The 11793-nt window shown below is 39.3% G+C and overlaps 1 protein-coding gene across 1 annotated transcript; it reads right to left on the reverse strand.

Annotated features, from left to right (window-relative positions):
• Positions 1-406: 406 nt before the first annotated feature.
• Positions 407-1045, reverse strand: SENP8 (SUMO/sentrin specific peptidase family member 8). Its single transcript, XM_006866529.1, has one exon. It carries the CDS (start codon positions 1043-1045, stop codon positions 407-409), a length of 639 nt encoding a protein of 212 aa, XP_006866591.1.
• Positions 1046-11793: the final 10748 nt, after the last annotated feature.

An 11793-nucleotide genomic window follows, 5' to 3' on the forward strand; every position in this document is an offset into this window, starting at 1 on the left:
AGATGTCCCTCTCTTTTCACTAAGGTTCATTCCTCTGTATTTCACATGTTCTTGATTGGTTTTTCTTTGGAACAGGCCAATGTGGATACAGGAGAAAAAAAGAGAATTCATTTTCTATCAATGGGAAAAGAAAAATCTTACTTGAAACTCATGTGTGATGGATGCTAAGTTGGTTTTAAGGTATCGGTGTATGACTTGAAGACGTTTTCACAGAACATAATACTCTCAAGTGAGGATTAAAATGAGATTTTCCATTAGGATAATGCAGAAGACGCATTCTTTATGGAAAAAGTAAGAACACTAAAGCTTTCTTTTACCAGGCATCTTCCGCCAGGCAGTAAGACTGCAGTCATCCAATAAATGGGGACTGCGGAAGACTTCAAAAGCCACAAATGTACCTCCACAGTTAATTTTCAGCAAGTCTGGCAATCAGATCTTTCCATTCGGCCCTCTTCTTTGTGATATATGTAGGGGTGAGTAGCTGCAGTAGTGCTTCTGGCTGGTGTCTAAAGAAGTTCTGACACAAGGCCTCAGTGTTACATATCACATACATCCCACAGTCATAGCTGTTCTGTTGGGCAGGGGCTTTCTCGTCCACAAAGGCCAGTCTGTCTCCTTTTCCGCCTAAGAAAACCTCCAGTTTCTCTGCTACCTGCTTTGCATGGAGTGAGTTGCTCCTACTATGGGAATCATAGTGAGAAAAGCTATTTTTGTCATGGAGATAAACTAACAAACTCCAATGGGTTCCTCCAGCTGCCTGGTTGGAGTTATCATTGATGGCTAAAAACACAACTTTCTTGTGGGGAAGGTCCAGGGGTTCAAGGAATATGGCGATCTCCGCTGGGTTGCTAGTACACTTGATGAACTGGGTGACTTCGGGGCTGATGAAGGAGACTTGGTCAGAGCAGTCATGAAATTGACTGTTGGCAAAGTACTCAAAGGCAAACCCAATAATATGGTCATTGAGCCAGCTTGGAGGATCCAACAGGGAGACATCTGATTGCCGCAGTAAACTGTCCATGTAACTCAAGACTACAGGGTCCATCCTCTACTGACCAGAGCTGCTCCAAAATTCTAAAAACTGAAGGAGAGGCAGAAGACAATATTTACTGTTGAATCTAATGCCTACCTTATAAGCTAAGTAAACAATTTGTTAGAATGAGAACTTTGGATATTTTCCATGCTGAAACAGGAAGCATTTGATTTTCACTTCTAATGAAGAGATTTGTTAAAATTATAACTAACGTTTGAGCAAACACCATGGCATTAACTGTATATTTGGCCCTTTAAGGAAGATGCATGATAACAATGGCAAATTATTTTTTATATTAAAGATAAATATTCAAAGCATCTGAAGAAAAAACGTGCTAATTACCAATGGAAATAGTTTCCATTTCAACATTAAATTTCAAGAGATATGATAAAATTTTGCTTCCTTGTTCCATAATGGAAAGTGATAGTAAAAGGAACTATAATTTCAAGAACAGAAAGTTTTGAGAGTAATAAAGATGAAATTTAGTCCTGATTCTGCCCAGCCCTCTACGAGCATGGGTAATATATCGTCTCTGCCTATTTCATTTCTCTAATTTCAAAGGGTAAGATAAACTTGTATTACCAAAAGTAATGTTGGTAATACAAGTTAAGAAGGCTTTTGGTGTTGAAAGGTAGTGTAGAATAGGAATCAGCAGACCAGGGTTTATACTAGGTTTAACCACTCATTAACTGATAACATCTTGAATAAATAATTTAAATGATTTTGGCCTTGTTTTTGCTATTTAAAAAATAGTTTTATGACTTCCTTCTATACCTCCAATAATTGTATAGGAAGCCAAATAATTTTACTCCAAGGTACTAAAAGACTATAAAATGTACAAATACATATTGATGTCATCAATTGGATGATAACAGTAAGATAATCAAAAAAATCCATAACTCCAAACCAATATAAGCAGATAAGGTTTGGAAACAAATACCAATTCATATTATCTTTTGTCCAGACATAAAGCAAGAGTAACTTAAAGCAGAAATGACACAAGTTGTTCGATGAGATTAATATGTAAGCTATTACCCAGAAATTTGCTGAATGAGGAAGAAAACATAACATGTGAGACCACCACCAGCTAACTGCCATGCCAGACTTGATGGCATAGAAGTATTTGTAAACACCACACAGAGGAAACTGTCACATGTAAACTGAGAACTGAGAGTACAAAACAAAGCATACTGTTAAAACAACAACAACGACCCCCCCCCACTAACACTGCTGTTAAGAGACTGGGCTAGAAGTATGGCATCATTTTATCAACTCTGGCCATTAGACAGTTATTTTATCATTTGGTTATACTATTAAAACAATAAAATGTTGCAACATAACTATTTTCATGTAATGAAACCTGTAAAACCTATACAGAAAAATAAAATATACCTGATGAGAAAAAGCTAAACTAAATGAGCTAACTAAGAAGCACCTGTGCTGGTTTTATGTGCACATAGTATATTATAATCTTAATGATTTCAGGAACAATTTAGGTCTATTTATGAGAAAAAGAAAAATAAAATAAGATGGCATGAATTAAGATTTTCTTACGAAGAAAGAACGACTTGAGCAAGGAGAGAAGCTGGAGCCAGGAATGAAGTTATCGAGGCGTAGAGCACATTTGTTATGGGTGGGACACAAATTTGGCTCCAAGCTTTTGGGCAGCTGACCAAAGAGTGAAGTTAAACATTCACATGCCCATAAGGTAAAAACAAAGCAACTGCACAAATAAAACTGTTTTTGTATTAAGGTCAGGCAGTTTTCTTCTCTTCATAAAAGGAGGCATGGTGTGTCATCAGGAATAACACCCCATAATATTTTTATAATAGATGCAATAGTTTTATAAGACAACTTCTTATAAGGATTTTTAACGTCTAGCCTGACAACAAATGAGTGTACATAGCAATCCAGTAAAAGCCACTTTGTGGAGGCAAGGTACTTAGCTGGAGCCCTGCTGGGGTCCTGATGATACAGGTTACAGAACTCTGCTAAGGAAAAGATTGGTGGTTCAAGTCCACCAGGTACTCTGAAGAAGAAAGATGTGGCAGTCTACTTTGGTAAAGATCATAGTCTTGGAAACCCCACAGGGGCAGTTCTCCTCTGTCCTATAGAGTACTATGACATGGAATCTATTGCACCATGAGTTTGGTTTGGTTAGGTACTCAGCTTGCTGCTGATTTGACTCCAAGAGCATACGACTATGAAGATGGAATGACTGCATGTACTTCAGGCAAGCTTCCCTAAATATATTATCTATCCACCCATGTCTTCAGCAAATAACTGCCAAGACTGCATAGTAGTGGGTGCCAGATTGTATTGCCTGGCAAATATCTGGAGATCTGCTGCTCTATGCTGCCAAATGAAATCAGACCCACCATGTGATAGACAACCTAGGTGGGCACAGGAATCTACAAGAAGAATGCTTCACAAACAAACATCTCACCTCGGAGTGACTGTCCAGAGGCAGAGTCAACAGTCTCTGAAGAAAAGTTTTTGTGATTTACTTGTTTGATTTTAAAAATATGCATCACATAGTCAAAGGGTCAATCAAAGCCCCAATTGTAGTCCATACAAAAGAACTCTAGAAGTTTAATCCAAAAAATTGTTTAAGAACATATTTTTAAAAAAATTGTGAATTGGGTAAAGGTTTATGGAGCAAATCAGTTTTCCATTCAATAATTCATAAACATTTTGTTTCAGGTCACTCACTACAATCCCTACAATGGAACATGACTTATGGTTTCCATTCCTCCTTTTTTCCTAACTGTTCTGAACTTTGTCCATAGGTAAACGCTGCCCTTTTGGTCTCAAATGGATGATTATTCTTTGGTGTGCATTCCTCCCTAGTGTTGTCCCCACATAGACGTACTGTTTAGCTGAAAAGTGAGCCATGGGGGTGAGTTCATTTCAGACCTGAAGGGTGACTAAGGGCCACAGTCATCAGTCTCTGTCTAACAAGTAAGCCTGTTTTTTTTTTTATGATTTTGAGTTTTGTTCCACATTTTCCTCCCACTCTATCCAGGATCGTATAATGTATTCAATCCCTCATAGAGCAGTTAAAAAAAATCTACGGTAAATGGAAGTAAACTAGTTTTGAGTCAAAGTCAAGTAAACAAAGAGACCCACCCAAGCCCGTTGCTGTCAATTCTCTTTTATGGTAGAACTGCTCCAGAGGGCTTTCTTGGCTGAAATCCTGACACAGGAAGGCTGTAGGTCTTTTGTCCATGGTGCCACTGTTGTTGAAAAGTGCTGTCAAGTAGGTTCCGATACATGGAGATGCTGTATAGGGGTTCTGAGGAGAGGCTGGTGGGTTTGAACTACTGACCTAGCCGTTCAAACTGACCCTGCAATCCAGCCCATTATCCTGCAGCACCACACCAGGACTCCAGGCTGTCACTAGGTGGGTTCACAATGCCCACCTTCTGGTTAATAGTCAATTACAAAGCATTTGTGCCACCAGTGTCCCATAAAACCCAATAGAAAACACGAAAAGAAAAACATTAAGTTGCTGTCAAGTGGATTCCAACTCATGGTGACCTCATATGTGTCAGAGTAGGGCTGCATACCACAGGGTTTTCTTTTCTTTTTTTGGAAAGTGAAAGAAGCTTTTATTTGGTTGCTCAACCAAAGCAGAACACCAGGACTTGGATTGCTAAGATGGCTGGCTCCTCCAGAGGATGTTCAATGATGGATCTTTGGGAAGTAGCTCATCATACCTTTCTTCTCAGACCACCTCTGAGCAGGCGCTAACCACCAGTTTTTTGCAGCCAAATACATAAACATTAAAAACAACAATGCTTATACTTTTATACTGGGGGAGTAAAGATTTTGTCATACTGCGGTGGCTTATGAGTTGCTGTGATTCTGAAAGCTATGCCACTGGTATTTTAAATACCAGCAGGGTCACCCATGATGGACAGGTTTCAGATGCGCTTCCAGATGAAGACAGACTAGGAATAAAAAGTGGCAAACTACTTCCGAATATTTAGCCACTGGAAACCTTATGAAGAGCAGAGAAACACTGTCAGAAACAGTGCGGGAAAATGAGTCCCTCATTACTCAAAATGCAACTGGGGAAGAGCTGCCTCCTCAAAGTAGAGTTGACCGTGATGACGCGAATGGAGTAAAGCCCATGGGAGTAAAGCCCAAAAGCCCACGGGACTTTCATTTGCTGATGGGGCAAAACTCAAAATGAAGAGAAACAGCTGTAAAACATCCATTAATAATTGGAACATGGAATGTATGAAGTTTGAATCTAGGAAAAATGGAAATTGTCAAAAATGAAAAGGTACACATAAACATTACTATCTTAGGCTTTAGTGAGCTAAAATGGACTGGTAGTGTCCATTTTGAATCTGAAACCACATGGTTTACTATGCCGGGAATGAAAAAAAAAAAGAAAGAACAAATTTAGATCAGTCATGAGGTACAACACTGTCTGTGATAGGATAATATCCATGCGCCTACAGGGAAGAAGACCAAGGGGCTCTGGTAGCATAGTGGTTACGAATCGGGCTGCGAACCTCATGGTCAGCAATTCGAAACTACCAGCTGTTCTGCGGGAGAAAGATGAGGCTTTCTGCTCTCGTAAAGATTTACAGCCTCGGAAACCCTGTACAGGGTCGTTATGAGTCAGAACTGACTCCACGGCACATAACAACAACACAGGGAAGCCCAGTTAATACCACTATTATTCAAATTTACAAACTAATCACTAAAGCCAGTGAGGATGAAATAGAAAAATTCTACCAACTTCTTCAATCTGAAATTGATCAAACATGCAATCAAGATGTATTGATCATTACTGGTGATTGCAATGCAAACGTTGAAAACAAAGAGGAAGGATCAATAGTTGTAAAATACGGCCTTGGTGACTGAAATGATGCTGGAGATTGCATGACTGAATTCTGCAAAATCAATGATTTGTTCATTTCAAATACTTTCTTTAGACGATTATACACGGAATATACAAGAATCAAATTGACTACATTTGTGGAAAGAGATGGTGGAAAAGCTCCATATCATCAGCCAAAACAAAGCCAGGAGCAGAATTACTCATATGCAAATTCATACTGAAGCTGAAGAAAATGAAAACAAGTCCATAAGAACCAAAATATGACCTTGAATATATGCCACCTGAATTTAGAGATCACCTGAAGAACAGATTTGATACATTAAACACTAAAGACCAAAGACCAGAAGAGCTGTGGGATGACATTAAGAACATCATACAAGAAGAAAGCAAAATGTCATTAAGAAGACAAGAAAGAAGGAAATGATCAAAATGGACGTCAAAGAAGACACTGAAACTTGCTCTCTAGCGTTGTTGTTGTTGTTATGTGCCGTGGAGTCGGTTCCGACTCATAGCGACCCTGTACAGAGTTTCCGAGGTTGTAAATCTTTACGGGAGCAGAACACCTCATCTTTCTCCCGCGGAACAGCTGGCAGTTTCCAAGTGCTGACCCTGAGGTTCGCAGCCTGATTCGTAACCACTACGCTACCAGAGCTCCTTAGTGCTCTCCAGCGTTAGAGATGCTAAAGCAAATGAAGAAATGAGGCGGTGTAAGAGCTGAACAGAAAATTTCAAAGGTCAGCTTGAGAAGATAAAATCAAATATTACAACGAAATGTGCAAAGATCTGGAATCAGAAAACTAAAAGGGAAGAACACACTCAGCATTGCTCAAACTGGGGGAACTGAAGAAAAAATTCAAGCCTCAACTTTCGTTATGGAAGGATTCTCTGAGCAAATTATTGAGTGATGCAGAAAACATCAAAAGAAGATGGAAGGAATACACAGAGTCACTGTACCAAAAGGAAATGGTTGCTGTTCAACCATTTCAAGAGGTAGCATATGATCAAGAGCCTATGACACTGAAGGAAGAAGTTGGACCTTGGCGGTACACTGATGGAATTGGCAAAGAACAAGGCACCAGGAATTGATGAAATAAAAATTGAAATCTTTCAAGAAAGTGAGGTGGCACAGGAGGCAAGAAATTTGGAAGACAACTATCTGGCCAACTGATTAGAAGAGATCCATATCTGTGCCCATTCCAAAGAGAGGTGACCCAACAGAACGTGGAAATCATTGGACAGTATCTTTGATATTCCATATACGTAAAGTTTTACTAAAGGTAATACAGAAACGGCTGGAAGCATACTTTACTCAGGGACTCGCACAGGAAACTTAAAGGTCTCAGAATTGTGACCTTCCCTATTCCCCCCAAATTGTTCAGTTGTTGTTACTGTTGTTGTTAAGTGCCATCAAGTCGACTCATAGTGATCCACTACAGGGTTTCCAAGGAGCAGCTGGTGAGTTTGAACCACCTGGTGTGGCACTGTGGGTTAACGTGATGGACAGCAAAGTCGGTTTGAACCGCAAGGTCAACAGTTCAAGCTCATCAGCAACTCCTTGGAAAACCCACACAGGGTCACTATGAGTCAGAACCAAAGTGATGGCACTTAACAACAACAATGGCTCTTAAAGGAATAGCCTTCTTGGACTGTTTTTGAGATACATTACAAAGTACAGCAATTCTATTTACATTTAAAATTAAACTCACTGCTATGAGTCACACTATTGACTCACAGCGACCCCTTCTAGGGTCTCCGAAGCTGTAAATCTTTATGGGAGGAGAAAGCCTCATCTTTTTCCCATGGAGCAACTGGTAGGTTTGAACTGCCAATCCTACAGTAGGGTTTTAAGTAGGTTCCCCACTTATTCCTTTTGGCTACCGAATCAAATTGTAACAAACTGCAAATGCTCAAAGGTGTTTTCTGTGTTTCTCAAAATGGATACAGGGCTGGGTGCCATCAGCTGTTAAAAAAAACCCAAAACAACAAAAAGTAAAACACAAACACAGGCTAATCACAAGGCACCTTCCTAGAAACTCAGTTTCATTATTTTTTTGGGAAAAAAATTCCAAGCAATTTAATTGGTAACTTAAAACATAAACTAACATAAATGTGGACACGCTTTAGAAAAAGATGCAAACAAAGCATGCATTTAAAAAAATGACATTTCCAGAGAACTGTAATCCACGGCAGGAAATTTCCTCTGCTTCATTCATTCTACTCTGCCTGTTTGGATACTTCAGTGAAACAGTCTAATTAATTAAGTCCACAGCTGATGTGCTTGTACCATAACCCCCTAAGACTTAGAAATTTAATTCCCTAATATTTAATAAAGATGTGAGCACAAGCTTGTGCTTCAGCAGCTCCTATATAATGTATATAGGAGCAATATATGTATTAAAGCAAATTAATTCCTTTGGTAAAAATGTATTGATGTCTCTCATGTGGCAATTGTACCCGAATGAATCAGACCTGAAATGGAATTTAACCCACTGCCATCAAGTTGATGTCAACTTATAATGACCCTATATAAGGTTTCTAACATTAAATCTTTAAGGGAGTGGTGGTGGTGGTGGTGATGTGCTGTGGAGTTGGTTCTGACTCATAGCAACCCTGTACAGGTTTTCCGAGCAGCCTCATTTTTCTCCCTCAGAGGAGCTGCTGGGTTTGAAAGGTAGGCCTTGTGGTTAGCAGTCCAATGCTTAACCCAAAGCACCATCAGGGCTCCTTGAAATTGAAGTTAGCATTGCATAAAGGTAAACAGATAGCATCCTGTTGTTGTTAAATGCCATCAAGTCAATTCCAACTCATGGAGACCCTGTTGTTGTTGTTGTTATGTGCCGTGGAGTCGGTTCCGACCCATAGTGACCCTGCACAGGGTTTCCAAGGCTGTAAATCTTTACGGGAGCAGAACGCCTCATATTTCTCCAACGGAACCGCTGGTAGTTTCGAACTGCTGACATTGCGGTTCACAGCCCGATTCATAATCACTACACTACCAGAGCTCTTTTCTATTTTCTTCACATTACATCTAATCCATAACGAGCTCTGTGGATTCTACAGCCAAAACGTTCTGAATTTGTCCAGGGCTTTCCATCTTCACTATTATTACCCTAAATCCATTATCATTAAAAAAAAAATAAAAACTCTTTTATTGTAAACTGAGTAAAGGTTTACAGAGTAAATCACCAGTTTTACATTAAATGAACTCCACACTTAAACGAAGTTTCATTTCAGTGGTTGCAAGCCTCTCAATGTAACACCACTCATCCCATTTCCTCTGTGTGTGTTTCCTGTTTCCATTCCTCCTTCTTTCCCAGTCCTTCTGACCTTTGTCCTTGGGTAACTGCTGTCCTTTTGATCTCGAATGCTGAATTACTTATGGTGTGTGTACCTCACTAGTTAGTCCCTTCTCCCCCTTATATATCTATCTATTGTTTGGCTAAAGTTGAGCTTTGGGGGTAAGTTCAGTTCCAGACCTGAAAGATGACCAAGGACCACAGTCTCAAGGTTCCACCAGTCTCTATCTGGCTAAAAAAGCCTGGTCTTATTTACACCATGATTTATTTTCTTGATCTATTCTAACAGCTCTCCTTATTTCCATTACTGACCCCCTCCAATTACTTCTCCATACAGCCATCAGAGAAATTGTTTAAAAAGTTAGGTCATGTGTGTTTCCTGCTTAAAACAGAAATTTCTAGTAGCTCAATATCACATTAGGAACAGATTTTAAGAAAACTTACAATACTCTACATGATTATATAGCCCAGATCCCTCTTGGACCCTATCTCCTATTACCCTCTCTTTTGTTCCAGTTAACCAGCCTTCTTTTTAATTCCTCAGCATGACACATTTTCCCTCCAGAAAGCTGATGTACTAACTGTTCTCTCTGCCTGGACCTTTTGGGGTTGGCGCCTTCTGTTGGGTACATTTAAGTTGAAATACCTCTCATTCACAGAGAATTTCCCTGTTTGGCCAAAATAAAGATGCTACTGAGTTACTCTCAACAACATCCTGTAATTTTCACTTCTTGCAGGATACTCATGAATATCTGATAGCTGGCTAATTCCTCTCTGGAGCAAGAATATAAATAAGCTCCATGAGAATAAGTGACTAGGAAACCTTGTCATGCTAGCTCTAGGGCCAGAGTTAACAAGGCTTGTTAGGCAGGTATTCAATAAATAAGAGTACAGTAAAAGTTCTGCAGAAAAATAGTACACAAATTTTAGATTTATAGTGTCTTGTTGTTAAGTGCCATTGAGTCAGTTCTAACCCACAGTGACCCTACATAGGGTTTTCGAGGAGCGGATGGTGAGCTTGAACAGCCAACCTTGAAGTTTAAACGGCTTTGCAGGTTGGCACATTAACCCACAGTGCCACACCAGGACTTAGAACTCTAAAATTCTCTTTCCTTAGTTTAATTTGCCACTACATGCAAAAATGTTAACCTCTGCTCCCTGGAAAACAGTGCAGGAGTTTGCCTGACATCTAGCTTTGTGATATATACGTATTTTTAAAAAAATAATTTATTTTATGTTTGCTGTTCTTGTGTATATACACACAGAACATACACCAACAGAACAATTTCTACATAAAAAATGGTGTGACAATGTTTACATTCTTGAGTTGTACAATCACTCTCCCTTGCCTTTTCAAAACTTGTTGTTGTTGTTAAGTACCGTCAATTTGGTTCCGACCCATAGCGACCCTGTATAGGGTTTCCAAGGAGTAGCTGGTAAGCTTGAACCGCTTACCTTGCAGTTCAAATGGCATTGCAGTCTGGTGCATTAACCCACAGTGCCACATCAGAACTCCCCCATTAACCTAAGCTTACTGCCCCAAGGTTCTTATCTAATCTTTCCAGTTGCTATGGTTAATCGATCCCATACAGATACTTCTCAAAGAGCACAATGATCAAGACTGACTTCAGATAAACTATTGTTTGGTTTGAAGGACTTCAGGGGATATTTTTGGTTTAAGGTTTAAAGATTATTTCAAGGATATAGTTTTAGAGCTTCACCTGCCTCCCTTGGCTCTATTAAGTCTGGAGTCCATAGAATTTGAACTGTTCTGCAGTCTTTCCCTTTTGATCAGGATTCATCTATGAACTCTTTGATCAAAGTGTTCAGTAATGGTAGCTAAAACACCATTCAGTTCTTCTGGTCTCATGGCAAAAGAGGCAGTTGCTCAGGGAGGCAATTAGCTACACATTCCATTTCCTCCTCCTATTCTTATTTTTTCTGTTGCTCCAGAATAGAGACTGTTATATCTTGGATTGGGGCTTGCAAGCATTCTAAGACCCCAGATACTATGCAACAAACTTGAAAATGTTCTTTATCTTCAAATGCCCAATACTGTAACCACTAGCCACACAGGTCACTGAGTACTCGAAATGTGGTTAGTATGAGTGAGGAACTGAATATATAAATTGATTTAATTTAAGTAGCTTCATTGAACAGCAGTTCCAGGGGCTTTCACAGGTAATTCTTTTAAAAGTTAGGAAAATGCTCTATCTTAAAACTTCTCATTGGATATTCATAGTGCAGACAAGCAGGTTAGGAATTAGACGAAGTTCTGTAATAAACATGCTCAGTTTTTTTTCGGTCTAATTGTTTCCCAAACTAATTTGACTTTGGAACACTTCATTTATTTTTTAAATACAATTAGTACCTTTCTGAAGGGTATGAATTTTTGGTAGGAGTAACAGCAATGCTCGGCTCTTCAAACCCACCAGCTTGGAAACACTATACAGGGTCCCTCTAAGTAGGAATCCAGTCCACGGCACTTAACAACAACAACCTGTGCACAGAAGTTTGGGTTATGCTGGACTGTTTAATAAATGGCATTGGGACAATTTCTTAGTTTCCTTATCTAAAAAAAAAAAAGTTAGGTCCTTACATATCAT

The sequence above is a fragment of the Chrysochloris asiatica genome, unplaced genomic scaffold, assembly GCF_000296735.1.
Source record: "Chrysochloris asiatica unplaced genomic scaffold, ChrAsi1.0 scaffold00092, whole genome shotgun sequence".
Taxonomy (NCBI): Eukaryota; Metazoa; Chordata; class Mammalia; order Afrosoricida; family Chrysochloridae; genus Chrysochloris; species Chrysochloris asiatica.